The 26673-nt window shown below is 55.0% G+C and overlaps 2 protein-coding genes across 3 annotated transcripts in view; both read right to left on the bottom strand.

Annotated features, from left to right (window-relative positions):
• Positions 1–25700, bottom strand: part of ATP2A1 (ATPase sarcoplasmic/endoplasmic reticulum Ca2+ transporting 1) — a 40444-nt gene extending 14744 nt beyond the window's left edge. Inside the window, exons 1-14 of one of the 2 annotated variants that reach the window (XM_075018841.1) lie at positions 25659–25700; positions 23812–23894; positions 23448–23552; positions 21479–21617; positions 21122–21202; positions 19944–20029; positions 17909–18206; positions 14144–14310; positions 12241–12329; positions 9051–9153; positions 8812–8943; positions 6889–7014; positions 4715–4933; positions 268–603 (exon numbers count right to left, since the gene is read on the bottom strand). In XM_075018841.1, coding sequence (XP_074874942.1) covers positions 268–603; positions 4715–4933; positions 6889–7014; positions 8812–8943; positions 9051–9153; positions 12241–12329; positions 14144–14310; positions 17909–18206; positions 19944–20029; positions 21122–21202; positions 21479–21566 — 1725 coding nt within the window. In that variant the 5' untranslated portion in view covers positions 21567–21617; positions 23448–23552; positions 23812–23894; positions 25659–25700. Of the gene's footprint in view, positions 1–267; positions 604–4714; positions 4934–6888; positions 7015–8811; positions 8944–9050; positions 9154–12240; positions 12330–14143; positions 14311–17908; positions 18207–19943; positions 20030–21121; positions 21203–21478; positions 21618–23447; positions 23553–23811; positions 23895–25658 lie in introns of those variants that run through there. The other variant, XM_075018840.1, reaches the window with a different exon arrangement.
• The window catches only part of LOC142026017 (uncharacterized), an 11242-nt gene continuing 6152 nt past the window's right edge, over positions 21584–26673 (bottom strand). The window contains exons 5-8 of the mRNA XM_075018767.1: positions 25659–25676; positions 23812–23894; positions 23452–23552; positions 21584–21617 (exon numbers count right to left, since the gene is read on the bottom strand). Coding sequence (XP_074874868.1) covers positions 21584–21617; positions 23452–23552; positions 23812–23894; positions 25659–25676 — 236 coding nt within the window. The remainder of the gene's footprint in view (positions 21618–23451; positions 23553–23811; positions 23895–25658; positions 25677–26673) is intronic.

The raw sequence follows: 26673 nt of genomic DNA on the forward strand, positions 1-26673 counted from the left end.
ATGGGTCAACCAAGGGGGTTATGGGTCAACCAAGGGGGGTTATGGGTCAACCAAAGAAGGTTATGGGTCACCCAAAGGGGGTTATGGGTCAACCAAGGGGGGTTATGGGTCAACCAAGGGGGGTTATGGGTCAACCAAGAGGGTGGTGGGTCTCCCAAGGGGGGTTATGGGTCTCCCAAAGAAGGTTATGGGTCAACCAAGAGGGGTTATGGGTCAAACCCCGTCACCCAACGACGCCAGCCCCGCCCAAACCCCCCCGCCCCTCACCATGGCGGTGATCTCGTCGAAGGACTGGAGGAACTCGACGATCTTGGACTTGTGGGTGGGCTCGACGCGGGCGAAGCAGCAGGCGCGGCGGCAGGCTTCCCGCTGCTCGGCGGGGGGCAGGTCGTCGAATTCCCGCCCCGTGTAGGCCCGCCCCGTCACCTCCTCCTCCTCGCCGAAGATGCCGATGCGGCGGCAGATGGCGATGGCCGTCCCTTTGTTGTCGCCCGTGATCATGATGACCCGGATGCCGGCGTCCCGGCACAGGCGGATGGAACCCATCACTTCTTTCCGGGGTGGGTCCAGCATCCCCACGCAACCCACGAAGGTCAAGTCCGTCTGGGGGGAAACGGGGACGGATGGGACCGCGGAACCCAAAACTGGGGACGCCGGACGCCCTTGGAGGACCAAGGAACCCAACAGAGAAGGTTTTACGTGGCCGTATGGGATGGAGGACCCCAAAAAGTGGACACTGGACACCCTGGAAGGACCAAGGACCCCAAAATTGGGACACCAGACACCCATGAAGGGTCAAAGACCCCAAAAAGTGGATAGTGGACACCCTTGGAGGACCAAGGAACCCCCTAAGAAGGTTTTACGTGGCCATATGGGATGGAGGACCCCAAAAAGTGGACATCAGACACCCTTGAAGGACCAAGGACGCCCCAAAGAAGGTTTTAGGTGGCCGTATGGGATGGAGGACTCCAAAAAGTGGACACTGGAAACCCTTGAAGGACCAAGGACCCCCCCAAGAAGGTTTTAGGTGGCCATATGGGACCAAGAACCCCCAAAAGTGGACACTGGACACCCTGGAAGGACCAAGGACCCCAAAATTGGGACACCAGACACCCATGAAGGGTGAAAGACCCCAAAAAGTGGATAGTGGACACCCTTGAAGGACCAAGGAACCCCCCAAGAAGGTTTTAGGTGGCCATATGGGATGGAGGACCCCAAAAAGTGGACATCAGACACCCTTGAAGGACCAAGGACCCCAAAATTGGGACACTGGACACCCTTGAAGGACCAAGGACCCCAAAATTGGGACACCAGACACCCATGAAGGGTCAAAGACCCCAAAAAGTGGATAGTGGACACCCTTGAAGGACCAAGGAACCCCCAAAGAAGGTTTTACGTGGCCATATGGGATGGTGGACCCCAAAAGGTGGACACTGGACACCCTTGAAGGACCAAGGACCCCAAAAAGTGGACACTGGACACCCTTGAAGGACCAAGGACCCCAAAATTGGGACACCAGACACCCATGAAGGGTCAAAGACCCCAAAAAGTGGATAGTGGACACCCTTGAAGGACCAAGGAACCCCCCCAGAAGGTTTTAGGTGGCCATATGGGATGGAGGACCCCAAAAAGTGGACACTGGACACCCTGGAAGGACCAAGGAACGCCCTAAGAAGGTTTTACATGGCCATATGGGATGGAGGACCCCAAAAAGTGGACACTGGACACCCTGGAAGGACCAAGGACCCCAAAATTGGGACACCAGACACCCATGAAGGACCAAGGACACCAAAAAGTGGACACCGGCCACCCTTGGAGGACCAAGGAACGCCCTAAGAAGGTTTTACGTGGCCATATGGGATGGAGGACCCCAAAAAGTGGACAACGGACACCCTTGAAGGACCAAGGACCCCCCCAAGAAGGTTTTAGGTGGCCATATGGGATGGAGAACCCCAAAAAGTGGATAGTGGACACCCTTGAAGGACCAAGGACCCCAAAATTGGGACACCAGACACCCATGAAGGGTCAAAGACCCCAAAAAGTGGACACCGGCCACCCTTGGAGGACCAAGGAACGCCCTAAGAAGGTTTTACGTGGCCATATGGGATGGAGGACCCCAAAAAGTGGACACTGGACACCCTGGAAGGACCAAGGACCCCAAAATTGGGACACCAGACACCCATGAAGGGTCAAAGACCCCAAAAAGTGGATAGTGGACACCCTTGAAGGACCAAGGAACCCCCCCAGAAGGTTTTAGGTGGCCATATGGGATGGAGGACCCCAAAAAGTGGACACTGGACACCCTGGAAGGACCAAGGAACGCCCTAAGAAGGTTTTATATGGCCATATGGGATGGAGGACCCCAAAAAGTGGACACTGGACACCCTGGAAGGACCAAGGACCCCAAAATTGGGACACCAGACACCCATGAAGGACCAAGGACCCCAAAAAGTGGACACCAGACACCCTTGAAGGACCAAGGAAACCCCCAAGAAGGTTTTACGTGGCCATATGGGATGGAGGACCCCAAAAAGTGGACACTGGACACCCTTGAAGGACCAAGGACCCGCCCAAGAAGGTTTTAGGTGGCCATATGGGACCAAGAACCCCAAAAAGTGGACACCGGACACCCTTGAAGGACCAAGGACCCCAAAATTGGGACACCAGACACCCATGAAGGGTCAAAGACCCAAAAAGTGGATAGTGGACACCCTTGAAGGACCAAGGACCCCAACAGAGAAGGTTTTAGGTGGCCATATGGGATGGAGGACCCCAAAAAGTGGACACTGGACACCCTTGAAGGACCAAGGACCCCAAAAAGTGGACAACGGACACCCTTGAAGGACCAAGGACCCCCCCAAGAAGGTTTTAGGTGGCCATATGGGATGGAGAACCCCAAAAAGTGGATAGTGGACACCCTTGAAGGACCAAGGACCCCAAAATTGGGACACCAGACACCCATGAAGGGTCAAAGACCCCAAAAAGTGGATAGTGGACACCCTTGAAGGACCAAGGACCCCAACAGAGAAGGTTTTAGGTGGCCATATGGGATGGAGGACCCCAAAAAGTGGACATCAGACACCCTTGAAGGACCAAGGACCCCCCAAAGAAGGTTTTACGTGGCCATATGGGATGGTGGACCCCAAAAAGTGGACACTAGACACCCTTGAAGGACCAAGGACCCCAAAAAGTGGATAGTGGACACCCTTGGAGGACCAAGGAACCCCCTAAGAAGGTTTTACGTGGCCATATGGGATGGAGGACCCCAAAAAGTGGACACCAGACACCCTTGAAGGACCAAGGACCCCCCAAAGAAGGTTTTAGGTGGCCATATGGGATGGAGGACCCCAAAAAGTGGACACTGGAAACCCTTGAAGGACCAAGGACCCCAACAGAGAAGGTTTTAGGTGGCCATATGGGATGGAGGACCCCAAAAAGTGGACATCAGACACCCTTGAAGGACCAAGGACCCCCCAAAGAAGGTTTTACGTGGCCATATGGGATGGTGGACCCCAAAAAGTGGACACTGGAAACCCTTGAAGGACCAAGGACCCCCCCCAAGAAGGTTTTAGGTGGCCGTATGGGACCAAGAACCCCCAAAAGTGGACACTGGACACCCTGGAAGGACCAAGGACCCCAAAATTGGGACACCAGACACCCATGAAGGGTCAAAGACCCCAAAAAGTGGATAGTGGACACCCTTGAAGGACCAAGGAACCCCCCAAGAAGGTTTTAGGTGGCCATATGGGATGGAGGACCCCAAAAAGTGGACACTGGAAACCCTTGAAGGACCAAGGACCCCAAAATTGGGACACTGGACACCCTTGAAGGACCAAGGACCCAAAATTGGGACACCAGACACCCTTGAAGGACCAAGGACCCCAAAAAGTGGACACCGGCCACCCTTGGAGGACCAAGGAACACCCTAAGAAGGTTTTACGTGGCCATATGGGATGGAGGACCCCAAAAAGTGGACACCGGCCACCCTTGAAGGACCAAGGACCCCCCAAAGAAGGTTTTACGTGGCCATATGGGATGGTGGACCCCAAAAATGGACACTGGACACCCATGAAGGGTCAAAGACCCCAAAAAGTGGATAGTGGACACCCTTGAAGGACCAAGGAACCCCCCAAGAAGGTTTTAGGTGGCCATATGGGATGGAGGACCCCAAAAAGTGGACACTGGACACCCTGGAAGGACCAAGGACCCCAAAATTGGGACACCAGACACCCATGAAGGGTCAAAGACCCCAAAAAGTGGATAGTGGACACCCTTGAAGGACCAAGGACCCCAAAAAGTGGATAGTGGACACCCTTAGAGGACCAAGGAACCCCCCAAGAAGGTTTTAGGTGGCCATATGGGATGGAGGACCCCAAAAAGTGGACAACGGACACCCTTGAAGGACCAAGGACCCCCCCAAGAAGGTTTTAGGTGGCCATATGGGATGGAGGACCCCAAAAAGTGGACACTGGACACCCTTGAAGGACCAAGGACCCAAAATTGGGACACCAGACACCCATGAAGGACCAAGGACCCCAAAAAGTGGACACTGGCCACCCTTGAAGGACCAAGGAACCCCCCCAGAAGGTTTTAGGTGGCCGTATGGGACCAAGGACCCCCCCAAGCCGAGGTCACGCGGGACCGGAGACCCCACGAAAAGCTCCCAGGAGAGCAGGGAACCCCCCCGAGATCCCGACCCCTCCCCAAAACTCACCTCGTACTCGGCGAATTTGGTGGAGTCCTCCAGGACCATCTCCTCCTTCTTGGGGGGGGTGTCGCGGGTGGCCAGGGCCAGGCAGCGTAGGGTGTCGCGGCCGGTGCCCCACTCCTTGATGACGGCCAGGATCTTCTCCCTGACCATCGGCGTCAGGGGGACCCGCGTGGTGCCCACCCGGACGTAGTTGCAGCGTTCGATGACACCCTCGGGGGCACCCTGCGAGGGGGGGGACGCGGTGGTGGGACGTTGGGACGTGGTGGTGGGACACAAGGACGCGGTGGTGGGTCACAAAAACGTGGTGGTGGGTCACGGGGACGTGGTGGTGGGACAAAAAAATGTGGTGGTGGTTCACAAAAACGTGGTGGTGGGTCACAAGGACGTGGTGGTGGGACACGGGGACGCAGTGGTGGGTCACAAAAACGTGGTGGGACACAAGGATGTGGTGGTGGGTCACAAAAATGTGGTGGTGGGTCACAAGGACGTGGTGGTTTGACACAAGGACGTGGTGGTGGGTCACAAGGACGTGGTGGTGGGACACAAGGATGTGGTGGTGGGACACGAGGACGTGGTGGTGGGTCAAAAAAACGTGGTGGTGGGTCACGAGGACGTGGTGGTGGGACACGAGGACGTGGTGGTGGGTCACGGGGACGTGGTGGTGGGACAAAAAAATGTGGTGGTGGGTCGCAAAAACGTGGTGGTGGGTCATGGGGACGTGGTGGTGGGACACGAGGACGTGGTGGTGGGTCACAAAAACGTGGTGGTGGGTCACAGGGACGTGGTGGTTTGTCACAGGGACGTGGTGGTGGGTCACAAAAACGTGGTGGTGGGACACGGGGACGTGGTGGTGGGTCACGGGGACGTGGTGGTGGGACACGAGGACGTGGTGGTGGGACAAAAAAATGTGGTGGTGGGTCGCAAAAACATGGTGGTGGGTCATGGGGACGTGGTGGTGGGACACAAGGACGTGGTGGTGGGTCACAAAAACGTGGTGGTGGGTCACGGGGACGTGGTGGTGGGTCACAAGGACGTGGTGGTGGGTCACAAAAACGTGGTGGTGGGTCACAAAAACGTGGTGGTGGGTCACAAGGACATGGTGGTGGGTTGCAAAAACGTGGTGGTGGGACACGGGGACGTGGTGGTGGGTCACAAGGACGTGGTGGTGGGTTACAAGGACGTGGTGGTGGGACAAAAAAATGTGGTGGTGGGTCACAAAAACGTGGTGGTGGGTCACAAGGACGTGGTGGTGGGTCGCAAAAATGTGGTGGTGGGTCACAAAAACGTGGTGGTGGGTCACAAAAACGTGGTGGTGGGTCACGGGGACGTGGTGGTGGGTCACAAAAACGTGGTGGTGGGTCACAAAAACGTGGTGGTGGGTCACGGGGACGTGGTGGTGGGTCACAAAAACGTGGTGGTGGGTCACAAAAACGTGGTGGTGGGTCACAAAAACGTGGTGGTGGGTCACGGGGACGTGGTGGTGGGACATGAGGACGTGGTGGTGGGTCACGGGGACGTGGTGGTGGGTCACGGGGACGTGGTGGTGGGACACGAGGACGTGGTGGTTTGACACAAGGACGTGGTGGTGGGTCATGGGGACGTGGTGGTGGGACACAAAAATGTGGTAGTGGGTCACAAAAATGGTGGTGGGTCACAAAAACGTGGTGGTGGGTCACAAGGACGTGGTGGTGGGTCACAAAAACGTGGTGGTGGGACACGGGGACGTGGTGGTGGGACACAAAAACATGGTGGTGGGTCACAAGGACGTGGTGGTGGGACAAAAAAATGTGGTGGTGGGACATGGGGACATGGTGGTGGGTCACGGGGACGTGGTGGTAGGACACAAGGACGTGGTGGTGGGTCACAAAAACGTGGTGGTGGGTCACAAGGACATGGTGGTTTGACACAAGGACGTGGTGGTGGGTCACAAAAATGTGGTGGTGGGTCACAAAAACGTGGTGGGACACAAGGACGTGGTGGTGGGTCACAAAAACGTGGTGGTAGGTCACGGGGACGTGGTGGTGGGACACGAGGACGTGGTGGTGGGACACGGGGACACGGTGATGGGACACAAGGACACGGTGATGGGTCGTGGAAACGTGGCGATGGACACGGGGTCACGGCGATGGACACGGGGTCACGGCGATGGACCCCGGGGCCGCGGCGCTGGGGCTCACCTTGATGAACATCTTGTTGCCCACGGCGGCCCGGGAAGCTTTGGCCGGGGAGCAGTAGACCGACATGGACTTACGGTCGCGGGAGAACTCCAAGGTGAACTCCTTCTTCATCAGCTGCTTGATGACCTGGGGGGACGGAGGAACGTCGTTAGGGGGATGGAGAACGTCGTTAGGGGGATGGAGAACATTTTTATGGGGATGGGGGACATCGTTATGGGATGGAGGACGTCGTTATGGGGATGGAGAATGGAGAACGTCGTTATGGGGACGGGGACGTCGTTATGGGGATGGAGAATGGAGAACGTCGTTATGGGGATGGAGGACGTCGTTATGGGAATGGAGAATGGAGAACGTCGTTATGGGGACGGAGGACGTCGTTATGGGGACGGGGGACGTCGTTATGGGGATGGAGGACGTCGTTCTGGGGATGGAAAATGGAGAACGTCATTATGGGGATGGAGGATGTCATTATGGGGATGGAGAACGTCGTTATGGGAATGGAGAATGGAGAACGTCGTTATGGGGACGGAGGACGTCGTTATGGGGACGGAGAACGTCGTTAAGGGGATGGAGAACGTCGTTATGGGGATGGAGGACATCGTTATGGGGATGGAGGACATTGTTATGGGAATGGAGAATGTCGTTATGGGATGGAGGACGTTGTTATGGGGACGGGGGACATCGTTATGGGGACAGGGGATGTCATTATGGGGATGGAGAATGGAGAACGTCGTTATGGGGATGGAGGACATCGTTATGGGGATGGAGAACATTGTTATGGGGATGGAGAACGTTGTTATGGGGATGGAGGACGTCATTATGGGGACGGGGGACGTCGTTATGGGGACAGGGGACGTCGTTATGGGGACGGAGGATGTCATGGGGATGGAGGACGTCGTTATGGGGATGGAGAACGTTGTTATGGGGATGGAGGACGTCGTTATGGGAATGGAGAATGGAGAACGTCGTTATGGGGATGGAGGACGTCGTTATGGGGACGGAGGACGTCGTTATGGGGACAGAGGACGTCGTTAAGGGGATGGAGGACGTCGTTATGGGGATGGAGGACGTCGTTATGGGGACAGAGAACGAAGAACGTCGTTATGGGGACGGAGAACGAAGAACGTCGTTATGGGGATGGAGGACGTTGTTATGGGAATGGAGAATGGAGAACGTCGTTATGGGGACGGAGGACGTCGTTATGGGGATGGAGAACGTCGTTAAGGGGATGGAGAACGTCGTTATGGGGATGGAGGACGTCGTTACGGGGATGGAGGACGTCGTTATGGGGACAGAGAACGAAGAACGTCGTTATGGGGACGGAGAACGAAGAACGTTGTTATGGGGATGGAGGACGTTGTTATGGGAATGGAGAATGGAGAACGTCGTTATGGGGACGGAGGACGTCGTTATGGGGATGGAGAACGTCGTTAAGGGGATGGAGAACGTCGTTAAGGGGATGGAGAACGTCGTTATGGGGATGGAGGACGTCGTTATGGGGATGGAGGACGTCGTTATGGGGACAGAGAACGAAGAACGTCGTTATGGGGACGGAGAACGAAGAACGTCGTTATGGGGATGGAGGACGTTGTTATGGGAATGGAGAATGGAGAACGTCGTTATGGGGACGGAGGACGTCGTTATGGGGATGGAGAACGTCGTTAAGGGGATGGAGAACGTCGTTATGGGGATGGAGGACGTCGTTATGGGGACGGAGAACGTCGTTATGGGGATGGAGAATGGAGGACGTCGTTATGGGGACGGGACCCCGAGGAAGAAGATGGTGAGGGTCAAGGAGGTCAGCGATGGACGGGACGGACGTGGGGTCAAAGGAAGGAGACGGCGAGGGTCGACGAGGCCAGCGGCGGATGGGGCAGACGCGGGGGTCAACGGCAGAGAGGACGCGGCCCGGGATTGGCTTACGGAATTGCAGGCGTTGGCCCGCTCCACCTTGGAGAGGCTGCGGACGTCGGTGTTGAAGACGTTCATCTTCTCCACCAGGCAGGTGAGGGCCGTCTCCGTCGCCTCGCCCACCTTCTCGTAGATGCCCTTGGACTGCGGCGGGGACGGACGGACGGGCGCGGCGTCACCGGTGGGGCGACGGCGACGCCGGTGGGGGACACGGGTGGGGGACACGCGCGGTGGCGGGGGGGGGGGGTCACCTCGTTGTAGTCGAGGGAGGAATCGTTGCAGAGGGCGCAGATGGTGGCCAGCTCCACCAGCCCGTCGTATTGGCCGGCTTTCACGTGTTTCTCCTGCTTCAGCCTTTTTTTTTTTTTGGGGCGGGGGGGGGGAGATGGGGGAGGTTTGGGGACGGGACGCGCTCTGCTGACACCCCTCGGGGTGGCCCCGACGTCCCCAAGGACCCCCGACGTCCCCAAGGACCCCCAGATGTCCTCCTTGGTGCCCCGACGTCCCCAAGAACCACCCAACGTCCCTTTGGGTACCCCAACGTCCCCAAGGACCCCCTGATGTCCCCTCGGGTGCCCCAACGTCCCCAAGGACCCCCCAACATCCCCAAGGACCCCCCAATGTCCCCAAGGACCCCCTGACGTCCCTTCGGGTGCCTCAAGGTCCCCAAGGACCCCCTGATGTCCCCTTGGGTGCCCCAACGTCCCCAAGGACCCCCTGATGTCCCCAAGAACCCCCTGATGTCCCCCTTGGTGCCCCAACATCCCTTTGGGTGCCCCAACGTCCCCAAGAACCTCCTGATGTCCCCAAGAACCCCATGACATCCCTTTGGGTGCCCCAATGTCCCCAAAGACCCCCTGATGTCCCCTTGGGTGCCCCAACGTCCCCAAGGACCCCCCAACATCCCCAAGGACCCCCTGATGTCCCCTTGGGTGCCCCAACGTCCCCAAGGACCCCCCAACATCCCCAAGGACCCCCTGATGTCCCCTCGGGTGCCCCAACGTCCCCAAGGACCCCCCAACATCCCCAAGGAACCCCCAATGTCCCCAAAGACCCCCTGACGTCCCTTTGGGTGCCCCAAGGTCCCCAAGAACCCCCTGATGTCCTCCTTGGTGCCCCAACGTCCCCAAGAACCACCCAACGTCCCTTTGGGTGCCTCAACGTCCCCAAGGACCCCCTGATATCCCCAAGAACCCCATGACGTCCCTTTGGGTGCCCCAACGTCCCGAAGGACCCCCCAACATCTCCAAGGACCCCCCCAATGTCCCCAAGAACCCCAAGACGTCCCTTTGGGTGCCCCGATGTCCCCAAGAACCCCCTGATGTCCCCAAGAACCCCTTGAGATCCCCCTTGGGTGCCCCAACGTCCCCAAGGACCCCCCAACATCCCCAAGGAACACCCAATGTCCCCAAAGACCCCCTGACGTCCCTTTGGGTGCCCCAAGGTCCCCAAGAACCCCCTGATGTCCTCCTTGGTGCCCCAACGTCCCCAAGAACCACCCAACGTCCCTTTGGGTGCCCCGATGTCCCCAAGGACCCCCCCGATGTCCCCTTGGGTGCCCCAATGTCCCCAAGGACCCGCCAATGTCCCCAAGAACCCCATGATGTCCCTTTGGGTGCCCCAACATCCCCAAGAACCCCCTGATGTCCCCCTTGGTACCCCAACGTCCCCAAGAACCACCCAACATCCCTTTGGGTGCCCCAATGTCCCCATGGACCCCCTGATGTTCCCAAGGACCCCCTGAGATCCCCTTGGGTGCCCCAACGTCCCCAAGAACCACCCAACGTCCCTTTGGGTGCCTTGATGTCCCCAAGGACCCCCCAACATCTCCAAGGACCCCCCAATGTCCCCAAGAACCCCAAGACATCCCTTTGGGTGCCCCGATGTCCCCAAGAACCCCCTGATGTCCCCAAGAACCCCTTGAGATCCCCCTTGGGTGCCCCGACGTCCCCAAGGACCCCCTGATGTCCCCTTGGGTGCCCCAACGTCCCCAAGGACCCCCCAACATCCCCAAGGACCCCCCAATGTCCCCAAGGACCCCCTGACGTCCCTTCGGGTGCCTCAAGGTCCCCAAGGACCCCCTGATGTCCCCTTGGGTGCCCCAACGTCCCCAAGGACCCCCCAACATCCCCAAGGACCCCCTGATGTCCCCAAGAACCCCCTGATGTCCCCCTTGGTGCCCCAACATCCCTTCAGGTGCCCCCAATGTCCCCAAGAACCACCCAACGTCCCTTTGGGTGCCCCAACGTCCCCAAGAACCCCCTGATGTCCCCAAGAACCCCATGACATCCCTTTGGGTGCCCCAATGTCCCCAAGGACCCCCTGATGTCCCCTCGGGTGCCCCAACGTCCCCAAGGACCCCCCAACATCCCCAAGGAACCCCCAATGTCCCCAAAGACCCCCTGACGTCCCTTCGGGTGCCTCAAGGTCCCCAAGGACCCCCTGATGTCCCCTTGGGTGCCCCAACATCCCCAAGGACCCCCCAACATCCCCAAGGACCCCCTGATGTCCCCAAGAACCCCCTGATGTCCCCCTTGGTGCCCCAACATCCCTTTGGGTGCCCCAACGTCCCCAAGAACCTCCTGATGTCCCCAAGAACCCCATGACATCCCTTTGGGTGCCCCAATGTCCCCAAGGACCCCCTGATGTCCCCTTGGGTGCCCCAACGTCCCCAAGGACCCCCCAACATCCCCAAGGAACACCCAATGTCCCCAAGGACCCCCTGACGTCCCTTTGGGTGCCCCAACGTCCCCAAGAACCCCCTGATGTCCTCCTTGGTGCCCCAACGTCCCCAAGAACCACCCAACGTCCCTTTGGGTGCCTCAACGTCCCCAAGGACCCCCTGATATCCCCAAGAACCCCATGACGTCCCTTTGGGTGCCCCAACGTCCCGAAGGACCCCCCAACATCTCCAAGGACCCCCCCAATGTCCCCAAGAACCCCAAGACGTCCCTTTGGGTGCCCCGATGTCCCCAAGAACTCCCTGATGTCCCCAAGAACCCCTTGAGATCCCCCTTGGGTGCCCCAATGTCCCCAAGGACCCCCTGATGTCCCCAAGGACCCCTTGACGTCCTCCTTGGTGCCCCAACGTCCCCAAGAACCACCCAACGTCCCTTTGGGTGCCCCCAAGGTCCCCAAGGACCCCCTGAGATTCCCCCTGGGTGCCCCAACATCTTCAAGGACCCCCCGATGTCCCCAAAGACCCCCATGACGTCCCCTTGGGTGCCCCAACGTCCCCAAGGACCCCCCGATGTCCCCAAGGACCCCCCCGACGTCCCCCAGCCCCTCTTGGCCACCCCAAAACCCCCCAACACCCCCGCCATCTCCCAGGATGGGGACCCCCCACCCCAAAAAGGGGTCGTTACCAGCCCGTGGGGGACCAGGAGACCCCCCCCCCCCCAAAAAAAAAGGGGGTCCCCGAGGTGCCACCGGGTCACTCACACGTCTCCCTCGGGGGCGTAGGTGGAGCCGGTGATGGAGAACTCGTTGAGGGAGCAGACGTCGCCTTCCACCTTCTCCACGATGAACATCTGGGGGGGGGTGGGGGGAGAAGAAAAAGGGGGTCAGGGGTGTCCTGGCGGGGGGGGAAACACGGACGCTGAGGGTCCCAGGGGATGGCAGGGGGTCTCGGGGGACGTTGGGGCACCCAAGGAGACGTGAAGGGTTCTTGGAGGACCTTGGAGCACCCGAGGGGACACGAGAAGGTCCCAGAGGACTGTGGGGCACCCAAGGGGACGTGATGGGTTCTTGGAGGACCTTGGAGCACCCAAGGGGACATGAGAAGGTCCCAGAGGACCTTGGAGCACCCAAGGGGACGTGACGGGTTCCTGGAGGACCTTGGAGCACCCAACGGGACACAAGAAGGTCCCAGGGGACCGTGGGGCACCCAAGGGGACGTGAGGAGGACCTTGGAGCACCCAAGGGGACGTGACGGGTTCCTGGAGGACCTTGGAGCACCCAAGGGCACGTGAAGGGTTCCTGGAGGACCTTGGAGCACCCAACGGGACACAAGAAGGTCCCAGAGGACCATGGGGCACCCAAGGGGACGTGAGGAGGACTTGGAGCACCCAAGGGGACATGAGAAGGTCCCAGAGGACCTTGGAGCACCCAAGGGGACACGAGAAAGTCCCAGAGGACCATGGGGCACCCAAGGGGACGTGAGGGGGTTCCTGGAGGACCTTGGAGCACCCAAGGGGACATGAGAAGGTCCCAGAGGACCTTGGAGCACCCAAGGGGACGTGACGGGTTCCTGGAGGACCTTGGAGCACCCAAGGGGACGTGAAGGGTTCCTGGAGGACCTTGGAGCACCCAAGGGGACATGAGAAGGTCCCAGAGGACCATGGGGCACCCAAGGGGACGTGAGGAGGACTTGGAGCACCCAAGGGGACATGAGAAGGTCCCAGAGGACCTTGGAGCACCCAAGGGGACGTGACGGGTTCCTGGAGGACCTTGGAGCACCCGAGGGGACACGAGAAGGTCCCAGAGGACCATGGGGCACCCAAGGGGACGTGAGGAGGACTTGGAGCACCCAAGGGGACGTGAAGGGTTCCTGGAGGACCTTGGAGCACCCAAGGGGACGTGAGGAGGACCTTGGAGCACCCAAGGGGACGTGACGGGTTCCTGGAGGACCTTGGAGCACCCGAGGGGACACGAGAAGGTCCCAGAGGACCATGGAGCACCCAAGGGGACACAAGAAGGTCCCAGAGGACCTTGGGGCACCCAAGGGGACGTGAAGGGTTCCTGGAGGACCTTGGAGCACCCAAGGGGACGTGAGGAGAACTTGGAGCACCCAAGGGGACACGAGAAGGTCCCAGAGGACCTTGGAGCACTCAAGGGGACATGAGAAGGTCCCAGAGGACCTTGGAGCACCCAAGGGGACGTGAGGGGGTTCCTGGAGGACCTTGGAGCACCCAACGGGACACAAGAAGGTCCCAGGGGACCGTGGGGCACCCAAGGGGACGTGAGGAGGACTTGGAGCACCCAAGGGGACGTGACGGGTTCCTGGAGGACCTTGGAGCACCCAAGGGGATGTGAGGAGGACCTTGGAGCACCCAAGGGGACGTGACGGGTTCCTGGAGGACCTTGGAGCACCCGAGGGGACACGAGAAGGTCCCAGAGGACCATGGAGCACCCAAGGGGACACAAGAAGGTCCCAGAGGACCTTGGGGCACCCAAGGGGATGTGACGGGTTCTTGGAGGACCTTGGAGCACCCAAGGGGACGTGAAGGGTTCCTGGAGGACCTTGGAGCACCCAAGGGGACGTGAGGAGAACTTGGAGCACCCAAGGGGACACGAGAAGGTCCCAGAGGACCTCGGGGCACCCCACGATGGCCGCCCGCCCTACCTTGCAGACGGACATCTGGTTGGTGGTGAGGGTGCCGGTCTTGTCGGAGCAGATGACGGAGGTGCAGCCCAGGGTCTCCACCGAGGGCAGGCTCCTGACGATGGCGTTCTTCTTGGCCATCCGCCGGGTCCCCAGCGCCAGGCAGGTGGTGATGACGGCCGGCAGCCCTGCGGCGAGGTGTCCCCTCAGCCCCACGGCGGGACCACCGGCCCCACGGCGGGGCCGGGGCGGGGGAGGCGACAGACCCGTAGAGCGTCACGTAAGGGCGTTGCAAGCCCGTACGGGGTCAAGGATGGACGTTCTAAGTCCATATCGGGTCAAGGAAAAGCATTTTGAACCCATACGGGGTCAAGGAGGGACGTTCTAAACCCATGTAGGATCAAGGATTGACGTCCTAAACCCATAAATAATCAAACACGGATGTTCTAAACACATATAGGATCGAGGATTGGCGCTCTAAACCCACGTAAGGTCAAGCACGGACATTCTCAACCCAAAACTGATGTTCTAAACCCATAAATAATCAAGGACGGACATTCTAAACCCATGTAACATCAAACACTGATGTTCTAAACCCATAAATAATCAAAGATGGATGTTCTAAAGCCATATAAGGTCACGGATTGACATTCTAAACCCATAAATAATTAAAGATGGACGGTCTAAACCCATATAACATCAAAGATTGATGTGCTAAACCCATATATAATCAAGGATGGATGTTCTAAACCCATACATAATCAAGGATGGACGTTCTAAACCCATACAACATCAAAGATGGACGTTCTAAACCCATAAATAATCAAAGACGGACGTTCTAAACCCATATAGGATCAAGGATTGGTGTTCTAAACCCACGTACGGTCCAGCACGGACATTCTCAACCCAAAATTGACGTTCTAAACCCATAAATAATCAATGACGGGCGTTCTAAACCCATATAGGATCAAGGATTGATGTTCTAAACCCATAAATAATCAAGCACGGACGTTCTTAACCCAGAACTGACATTCTAAACCCATCTAGGATCAAGAATTGACATTCTAAACCCATAAATAATCAAGGACAGACGTTCTAAACCCATATAGAATTATGGATTGACGTTCTAAACCCATAAATAATCAAGGATGGATATTCTAAACACATATAGGATCGAGGATTGACGTTCTAAACCCATAAATAATCAAGGATGGATGTTCTAAACACATGTAGGATCGAGGATTGACGCTCTAAACCCATAAATAATCAAGCACGGACGTTCTTAACCCAAAATTGACATTCTAAACCCATCTAGGATCAAGGATTGACATTCTAAACCCATAAATAATCAAGGACGGACGTTCTAAACCCATCTAGGATCACGGATTGACGTTCTAAACCCATAAATAATCAAGGATGGACGTCCTAAACCCATATAATATCAAAGATTGACATTCTAAAGCCATAAATAACGAAGAACTGATATTCTAAACCCATATAACATCGAAGATTGATGTTGTAAACCCATAAATAACCAAGAACAGACGTTCTAAACACATCTAGGATCAAGGATTGACGTTCTAAACCTGTAAAACATCAAAAATGGACCTTACAAACCCATAGAACATCAAAGACAGACATTTTAAGTCCACCTAGGGTCAAAGATAGACATTACGAGCCCATAAATGATCAAAAATGGACATTCTAAGCCCATCTAGGATCAAAAATGGACATTATAAACCCATAAATGATCAAAGACGGACATTCTAAGCCCGTCTAGGATCAAAAACGATAATTTATGGTTTGTAACATCCAAAAATGGACATTCTAAGCCCATAAAACATCAGAAATGGTCACAATGAAACCATAACTGACCAAAGATAGACATTCTAAACCCTTCTATGATCAAAAATGGACATTTCAAGCCTGTAGAACATCAAAAAAGGACATTCTAAGCCCATAACCAATCAAAAATGGACATTCTAAGCCCATAAACGAAAAATGGACATCACGAACCCGTAAACGATCAAAACCGGTCATTCTAAGTCCACCTAAGATAAAAAATGGACATTACGAACCTGTAAATGATCAACCTCTGACATTCTAAGCCCACAAACGATCAAAACCAGACCTTCTAAGCCCACAAAACATCAAAAATGGACATTATGAACCCGCAAACGATCAAAACCGGACCTTCTAAGCCCGTAAATGATCAAAAACGGACATTATGAACCCGTAAACAGTCAAAAAAGGACATTACGAACCCGTAAACGATCAAAAATGGACGTTCTAAGCCCATAACCATTCAAAAACGGACATTCTAAGCCCATAAACAATCAAAAATGATCATGACAAACGCATAAATGATCGAAACTGGACCTTCTAAGCCCATTAACAATCAAAAATGGACACTACGAACCCATAAATGATCAAAAATGGACATTCTAAGCCCATAAATGATCAAAAATGGTCATGACAAATGTGTAAATGATCAAAAATGGATGTTCTAAGTCCATCAACGATCAAAAATGGACATTACGAACCTGTTAATGATCAAATAGGGACATCCTAAGCCCATAACCGACCAAAAATGGACCTTCTAAGCCCATAAATGATCAAAAACTGACATTATGAACCCGTAAATGATAAAAAATGGACCTTCTAAGCCCATAAACGATCAAAAATGGACATTACGAACCCATAAATGATCAAAAATGGATATTATGAACCCGTAAACAATCAAAACCGGACATTCTAAGCCCATCAATGATCAAAAATGGATATTATGAGCCCGTAAAAGATCAAAAATGGGCATTCTAAACCCATAAACAATCAAAAATGGACATTCTAAGCCCATAAACAATCAAAAATGATCATGACAAATGCATAAATGATCAAAAATGGACATTCTAAGCCCATCGATGATCAAAAATGGATATTACGAACCTGTAAAAGATCAAAAATGGGCATTCTAAGCCCATAAACAATCAAAAGTGGTCATGACAAATGCATCAATGATCAAAAATGGACATTACAAACCCGTAAACAATCAAAAACGGACATTCTAAGCCCATAAACGATCAAAAATGGACATTACGAACCCATCAATGATCAAAAACGGTCATTCTAAGTCCATCTAAGATCAAAAATGGACATTACGAACCCGCAAATGATCAAAAATGGACATTCTAAGCCCATAAACAATCAAAAATGATCATGACAAATACATACATGATCAAAAATGGACATTCTAAGCCCATCAATGATCAAAAATGGACATTACGAACCCGCAAATGATCAAAAATGGACATTCTAAGCCCATAAACGATCAAAAATGGACATTACGAACCCATCAATGATCAGAAACGGTCATTCTAAGTCCATCTAAGATCAAAAATGGACATCACGAACCTGTAAATGATCAAAAATGGACATTCTAAGCCCATAAACGATCAAAAATGGACATTACGAACCCATCAATGATCAGAAACGGTCATTCTAAGTCCATCTAAGATCAAAAATGGACATTACGAACCTGTAAATGATCAAAAATGGACCTTCTAAGCCCGTAAACGATCAAAACCAGACATTACAAATCCGCAAACGATCAAGAACGGACCTCCTAAGCCCATAAACGATCAAAAATGGACCTCCTAAGCCCATAAACGACCCCAAAACCGGCCGTTTCGAACCCGTAAACGATGGAAACCTCGTCAGCCCGCCAACGCCCCCGCCCCCGTCCCGAGCGCGGCGGGACGGCGTCGCGACGGCGCGGCGGGGCCGGACCTTCGGGGATGGCGGCGACGGCCAAGGCGACGGCGATCTTGAAGTAGTAGATGGCGCCGCGGATCCAGGAGCCGCCGTGGACGGGGTCGTTAAAGTGGCCGATGTTAATGAGCCAGACGGCGACGCAGATGAGGGAGATGACTTTGGAGAGCTGCTCGCCGAACTCGTCCAGCTTCTGCTGCAGCGGCGTCTTCTCCTGCTCGGTGGCCGCCATCTCGTCGCGGATTTTCCCGATTTCCGTGTTGACCCCCGTGGCCACCACGATGCCGACGGCTTTGCCCGCGCCGATGTTGGTGCCCTGCCGGGACGGGGGGGGACGGCGGTTGGGGGACGGCGGGAGTTTTGGGGGGGGGGGGACGGGACACGCGGTGGGACGTGGGGACATCACGGGACACGTGGTGGGACACGGGGAACGTGGTGGGACATCATGGGATGTGTGGTGGGACATGGGGAACGTTGTGGGACATCACGGGACACGTGGTGGGACACGGGGACACGTGGTGGGACGCGGGAAACATGGTGGGACATCACGGGGAACGTGGTGGGACATCAAGGGACACGTGGTGGGACATGGGGACATCAGGGGACGCGTGGTGGGACACGGGGGGACATCATGGGACACGTGGTGGGACTCAGAACATGGTGGGACATTATGGGACACGTGGTGGGACACGGGGAACGTGGTGGGACATCATGGGACACGTGGTGGGACACAGGGACATCATGGGACACGTGGTGGGACATCACGGGACACGTGGTGGGACACGGGGACATCATGGGACACGTGGTGGGACACGGGGAACGTGGTGGGACGTCATGGGACACGTGGTGGGACACGGGGACGTGGTAGCACATGGGGAACGTGTGGTGGGACACGGGGGGACATCAGGGGACACGTGGTGGGACACGAGACACGTTGTGGGACATGGAAGGGACACGGAAGGGACACAGGAGACGTGGTGGGACGCAGGGGTGGGACACAGGTGGGAGACGTGTGGTGGGACGGGCGCGGGGGTGACGGACACGGGGATGACACGGGATGAGAACACGGGATGAGAACACGGAACGGCACGGGATGAGAACACGGAATGAGAACATGGAATGAAAACACGGAATGAAAACACGGAATGACACAGGGTGAGAACATGGGATGAGAACACGGGATGAGAACACGGAATGACACGGAATGACACAGGGTGAGAACATGGGATGAGAACACGGGATGAGAACACGGGATGAGAACATGGGATGACACGGGATGAGAACACGGGATGAGAACATGGGATGACACGGGATGAGAACACGGGATGAGAACATGGGATGACACGGGATGAGAACACGGGATGAGAACATGGGATGACACGGGATGACACAGGGTGAGAACACGGGATGAGAACACGGGATGAGAACATGGGATGAGAACACGGGATGACACGGAATGACACGGAATGACACAGGGTGAGAACATCGAATGAGAACACGGAATGACATGGGATGAGAACACAGGATGAGAACATGGGATGACATGGGATGAGAACACGGGATGAGAACATGGGATGACACGGGATGACACAGGGTGAGAACATGGGATGAGAACACGGGATGAGAACATGGGATGAGAACACGGGATGACATGGAATGACACGGAATGACACGGAATGACACAGGGTGAGAACATCGAATGAGAACACGGAATGACATGGGATGAGAACACAGGATGAGAACATGGGATGACACGGGATGAGAACACGGGATGAGAACACGGGATGACACAGAATGACATAGGGTGAGAACACAGGGTGAGAACACGGGATGAGAACATGGGATGAGAACACGGGATGGGAACATGGAATGAGAACACGGGATGACACGGGGTGAGAACACGGGGTGACACGCGTGGTGAAGACACCAGGGGACGTGCGGTGGGATGGACGCGGGGGTGACAAACATGCGATGACACGGGATGACCCACGATGACACGGGATGACACGGGATGACACGTGATAACACGGGATGACACGGGAGGGCCGCTCACGGAGAAGAGCATGTTCTTCTTGTCCTGGTTGACGGCGCGGGGGTCGGGGACGGGCTCCGTGTGTTTGATCACCGACACCGACTCCCCTGGGGGGGGACGCAGCGGCTGGGACACCTCCCAGTTCATCCCAGTCCCATCCCAGTTCGTCCCAGTCCCATCCCAGTTCATCCCAATCCCATCCCAGTTCATCCCAGTCCCATCCCAGTCCGTCCCGGTCCCATCCCAGTTCATCCCAATCCCATCCCAGTTCATCCCAGTCCCATCCCAGTCCGTCCCGGTCCCGTCCCAGTTTGTCCCAGTCCCATCCCAGCCCATCCCAGTCCCATCCCAGTTCCGTCCCAGTCCATCCCAGTTCCATCCCAGTCCTGTCCCACTCCCCCTTAATCCAACCCAATCCCTCTCAGTTCCCCCCAGTCCATCCCAGTTTGTCCCAGTCCCATCCCAGTCCGTCCCAGTCCATCCCAGTTCCATCCTAGTCCCATCCCACTCCCCCTTAGTCCATCGAGTCCCTCTCAGCTCCCCCCAGTCTATCCCAGTCCGTCCCAGTCCCATCCCAGTCCCCCCCAGTTCCATCCCAGTTCCCTCCAGTCCCATCCCAGTCCATCCCAGTCCCATCCCAGTCCCATCCCAGTCCATCCCAGTTCCATCCCAGTCCATCCCAGTCCCGTCCCAGTCCTGTCCCACTCCCCCTTAGTCCATCCCAGTCCCTCTCAGTTCCCCCCAGTCCATCCCAGTTCCCTCCAGTCCCATCCCAGTCCATCCCAATTCCATCCCAGTCCCATCCCAGTCCATCCCAGTCCCGTCCCAGTCCATCCCAGTCCCGTCCCAGTCCTGTCCCACTCCCCCTTAGTCCATCCCAGTCCCTCTCAGTCCCCCCCAGTTCCATCCCGGTTCCCTCCAGTCCCGTCCCAGTCCATCCCAGTCCATCCCAGTCCCCCCACTTCCATCCCAGTCTCCCCCAGTTCCATCCCAGTTCCCCCCAGTCCCATCCCAGTCCATCCCAGTCCATCCCAGTCCATCCCAGTCCCATCCCAGTCCTTTCCCACTCCCCCTTAGTCCACCCCAGTCCCCCCCAGTCCCATCCCAGTTCCCCCCAGTCCCTCCCAGTCGGATCCCAGTCCATCCCAGTTGGATCCCAGTCCCTCCCAGTCGGATCCCAGTCCCTCCCAGTCCCACACCAGTAAGGATGGACTGGTCGACCCGCAGCGTCGTCGACTTGATGGAGATGATGCGGATGTCGGCCGGGACTTTGTCTCCCACTGGAAAGAGGGAACTGGGAGTTACTGGGAGGCACTGGGAGTTCTACTGGGAGAGCTGGGGGTTATACTGGGAGCACTGGGAAGGGGTAAGGGGGCTACTGGGGCTTACTGGGGGCTACTGGGGCTTACTGGGACCCGCCACGGACTCAGCACGGGGGGTCCTGGGCATCCACCAGCACCCCGGGGCGTCCCCGCGCGTCCGTCCCAGCGTTCCCCGTATCCCCGGCGTTCCCAGTATCCCCAGTATCCCCAGTGCGTCGTCCGTCCCCCCCTCACCGGCCACCTCGGCGATGTCGCCGGGGACGAGGTCGCGCGCCTTGATGCGCTGCACGGCCTTGCGGTCGGCGCGGTAAACCTTCCCCATCTCCGGCTCGTACTCCTTCAGCGCCTCGATGGCGTTCTCCGCGTTCCGCTCCTGCCGGCGCGGGGGAAACGCGGGGAAAAAACGCGGGAAAACACGGGAAAAACATAGGAAAAACACGGGAAAAAGGGAAAAACACGGGAAGGACACGGGAGGACACGGGACGGTCATGGGAAGGACACAGGAGGGAAACAGAAGGGACACGGAAGGAAGGGATATGGAAAAACACGGAAAAACATGGGAAAAAGGGAAAACATGGGAAGGACACAAGAAGGACACGGGAGGACACGGGACGGTCATAGAAAGGACACAGGAGGGAAACAGAAGGGATGCGGAAGGAAGGGATATGGAAAAAACACGGAAAAAACACGGGAAAAACATGGGAAAAAGGGAAAAACAAGGGAAGGGCACGGGAAGGACGTGGGAGGACACGGGATGGTCATGGGAAGGACACAGGAGGGAAACAGAAGGGATGCGGAAGGAAGGGATATGGAAAAAACATGGAAAAACACGGGAAAAACATGGGGAAAATGGAAAAACAGGGGAAGGGCACGGGAAGGACATGGGAGGACACGGGATGGTCATGGAAAGGACACAGGAGGGAAACAGAAGGGATGCGGAAGGAAGGGATATGGAAAAAACATGGAAAAACACGGGAAAAACATGGGGAAAATGGAAAAACAGGGGAAGGGCACGGGAAGGACGTGGGAGGACACGGGATGGTCATGGGAAGGACACAGGAGGGAAACAGAAGGGATGCGGAAGGAAGGGATATGGAAAAACATGGAAAAAACACGGGAAAACATGGGAAAGACACAGGAAAAAGGGAAAAACACGGGAAGGATACGGGAAGGACATGGAACGGTCATGGGAAGGACACAGGAGGGAAACAGAAGGTACACACGGAAGGAAGGGGTATGGAAAAACACAGAAAAAACATGGAAAAGATGGAAAAACACGGAAAGGATACGGAAAAACATGGGAAGGACATGGGAAGGACACAGGAAGGACACGGGAAAACAAAAGAAGGACACAGGAAAGACGTGGAAAGGACACATAAGGGAAACAGAAGGGACACGGAAGGAAGGAACATAGAAAAACACGGAAAAAAACACGGGAAAAACATGGAAAGACATGGGAAGGACATGGGAAGGACACAGGACGGTCATGAGAAGGACACAGAAGGGACATGGAAAGAAGGGACATGGAAAAACACAGAAAAACACGGGAAAAACATGGAAAAACATGGGAAGGACACGGAAAGGACATGGGAAAACATGAGAAGGACACAGAAGGCACACAGAAGGGACGCGGAAAAAACATGGAAAAGACGTGGGGAAAAAATGGAAAAGACATGGAAAAAACATGGGAAGGACACGGGAAGGACACGGGAAAACAAGGGAAGGACACGGGAAGGATGCGGAAAGGATGCGGAAAGGACACAGAAGGGACATGGAAAAAACATGGGAAGGACATGGAAAAACATGGGAAGGACACAGAAAAGACATAGAAAAAACATGGAAAAGACACGGCGGAAAAAGGGAAAGGACACGGAAAAAACATGGGAAGGACACGGGATGGTCATGGGAAGGACACAGAAGGGAAACGGAAGGGACACAGAAGGAAGGGACATGGAAAAACACGGGAAAAACATGGAAAACCATGGGAAGGACATGGGAAAACAAGGGAAGGACGTGGAAAGGACACGGAAAAGACGCAGAAAAACATGGGAAGGACACGGAAGGGACACGGAAGGGGATGGTCAGGGCTGTCCCCATGTCCCCAAACTCATCCCCAACCCCCTCCCAGTGCTCCCAGCGCCCCCAAACCCCCTCCCAGTCCCCCCCAGTCCCCCCCCCAGTTCCCCCCCCCCCCCATTTTTACCTGCCAGACGCCCACCACGGCGTTGGCCACGAGGATGAGGAGGATGACGAAGGGCTCCACGAAGGCCGTGATGGTCTCCTCCCCCTCCTCAAACCACGCCAGCACCTTTTTTTTTGGGGGGGGACACACACACGACGGTGACAATTTTTTTGGGGGGGCACGAAAAAAAAAATCAGCTGTCGCGTCCCGTCCCCCCCCATCCGGCAGCTGCCGACACTTGAGCCGACACCGGATCCCCCCTCCCCCCAAAAAAAAAAAAAATAAATTAAAAAATAAAATGAAAGGTCGTCCCCAAGGACAAATGTCCCGAAAATGTGTCCCCCCCCCCACCGTGTCGTCGTGTCCCCCCCCCGGTGAGACTCACGAAGGAGATGCAGGCGGCCAGCAGCAGGATCCGCACCAGTAAATCCTCAAACTGCTCCACCACCAGCTCCCAGATGGTTTTTCCTGGGGGGGGGGGGACAGGAAAAAATGAAGGGGGGGGGGTAGGAAAAAATTTAGGGGGGTTGGGGAAAAATTTGGGGGGTAGGAAAAAATTAATGGGGGTATAAAAAAATGTAAGGGGGTATAAAAAAATTAAGGGGGGTAGGAAAAAAATTGAGGGGGGTGGGAAAAAATTGAGGGGGGGTGGGGAAAAATTTGGGGGGTAGGAAAAAATTAATGGGGGTATAAAAAAATTTAGGGGGGTATAAAAAAATTAAGGGGGGTGGGAAAAAATTTAGGGGGGGTGGGAAAAAATTGAGGGGGGTGGGAAAAAATTTGGGAGGGTGGGAAAAAATTGAGGGGGGGTGGGAAAAAATTAAGGGGGTAGAAAAAAATTAATGGGGGTATAAAAAAATTTAGGGGGGTATAAAAAAATTAAGGGGGGTGGGAAAAAGTTTGGGGGGGTGGGAAAAAGTTTGGGGGGTGGGAAAAAATTAAGGGGGTGGGAAAAAATTTAGGGGGGTGGGGAAAAATTTAGGGGGGTGGGGAAAATTTAGGGGCAGTGGGAAAAATTTAGGGGGTAGAAAAAAATTTAGGGGGGTATAAAAATATTAAGGGGGTAGGAAAAAATTGAGGGGGGTGGGAAAAAGTTTGGGGGGGTGGGAAAAATTTGGGGGGTAGGAAAAAATTAAGGGGGTATAAAAAATTAAGGGGGGTATAAAAAACTTAAGGGGGGTGGGAAAAAATTGAGGGGGGTGGGAAAAAATTGAGGGGGGGTGGGAAAAAAATTGAGGGGGGGTGGGAAAATATTAAGGGGGTATAAAAAAATTTAGGGGGGTATAAAAAAATTAAAGGGGGTAGGAAAAAATTGAGGGGGGTGGGAAAAAATTGAGGGGGGTGGGAAAAAATTGAGGGGGGGTGGGAAATATTAAGGGAGTATAAAAAATTAATGGGGGTATAAAAAATTTAGGGGGGTATAAAAAAATTAAGGGGGGTAGGAAAAAATTGGGGGGGTGGGAAAAAATTTAGGGGGGTAGGAAAAAATTAATGAGGGTATAAAAAAATTTGGGGGGTATAAAAAAATTAAGGGGGGTAGGAAAAAATTAAGGGGGGTATAAATATTAATGGGGGTATAAAAAAATTAAGAGAAGATAGAAGAAAATTAAGGGGGTAGAAAAAATTATGGGGAGTATAAAAAAATGAAGCAGGATATAAAAAATATGGGGTATAAAAAAGTTAAGGGGGATATAAAAATTAAGGGGCGGATAGAAAAATCAAGGGGATATAAAAAAATTTAGGGGGAGTATAAAAAAGTAAGAGGGGGTAGAAAAAAATTAAGGGGGGTAGAAAAAATTAAAGGGGGTATAAAAAATTAATGGGATTATAAAAAAAGTTAAGGGAGCATAAAAAATTAAGGGAGATTAAAAGAAATTAAGGGGGTATAAAAAATTAAGGGGAGTATAAAAAAATTAATGAGGGTATAAAAAGGGGTAAAAAATTTAAGGGGGGTAGAAAAGAATTAAGAGGAGTAGAAAAAATTAATGGGGGTATAAAGAAATTAAGGGGGGTATAAAAGAATTAAGGGGGGTATAAAAATTAAAGGCGTATAAAAAAATTAACGGTGGGGTATAAAAATAATTAAGGGGGGTATAAAAAAATCAAGGGGGTCTAAAAATACAAATTGGGGGGGTTGGGGTAGGGAAGGGGTTGGGGGGGGTTAAAGGGGGCCCCGAAATGGGGGGTCCGTGCCCCCCCCCCCCCAAAAAAAAAAAATTAATCAATACTCACCCTCCTCGGCCGGCAGCTCTGCGGGGAGGGAGGGGGTCAGTTGCGGGGGGGGGACGCTGGTGTCGCCCCCCCCCCCCCCCAAATGGGGCTCCGTGGCCCCCCCTGGGTGTTGTCCGTGGTCCCCCCCCCCCGGTGTCCCCGTGTCCCCCCCCGTGTCCCCGTGTCCCCCCACGTCCCCAAATCCCCCAAACCCCAAATTCCCCCAAATCCCCCAAAACCCCCCAAACCCCCCCCAAACCCCCAAATTCCCCCAAATCCCCATGTCCCGCCAAATCCCACAAAACCCCCCAAACCCCCAAATCCCCCCAAACCCCCAAATCCCCCAAAACCCCCCAAATCCAAAATCCCCCCAAATCCCCCAAAACCCCCAAATCCCCCAAAACCCCCAAATCCCCCCAAATCCCGAAATGCCCCCAGATCCCCCCAAACCCCCAAATACCCCCAAATCCCCAAATCCCACAAAACCCCCCAAACCCCCAAATCCCCCCCAACACCCCCAAATCCCCCAAATCCCAAAATCCCCCCAAACCCCCAAATCCCCCAAAACCCCCCAAATCCCCCCAAATCGCCCCAAACCCTCCAAATCCCCAAAACCACCCAAATCCCCAAATCCCCCCAAACCCCCCAAATCGCCCCAAATCCCCCAAATCCCCCCAAATCCCGAAATCCCCCCAGATCCCCCAAAACCCCCAAATTCCCCCAAATCCCCATGTCCCGCCAAATCCCACAAAACCCCCCAAACCCCCAAATCCCCCCAAACCCCCAAATCCCCCAAAACCCCCCAAATCCCAAAATCCCCCCAAATCCCCCAAAACCCCCAAATCCCCCCAAATCCCAAAATCCCCCCAAACCCCCAAAACCCCCCAAATCCCCCCAAATCCCCCAAAACCCCCAAATCCCCCCAAATCCCAAAATGCCCCCAGATCCCCCCAAACCCCCAAATCCCCCCAAATCCCCAAATCCCACAAAACCCCCCAAACCCCCAAATCCCCCCCAACACCCCCAAATCCCCAAA

The sequence above is a fragment of the Buteo buteo genome, chromosome 31, assembly GCF_964188355.1.
Source record: "Buteo buteo chromosome 31, bButBut1.hap1.1, whole genome shotgun sequence".
Classification (NCBI taxonomy): domain Eukaryota; kingdom Metazoa; phylum Chordata; class Aves; order Accipitriformes; family Accipitridae; genus Buteo; species Buteo buteo.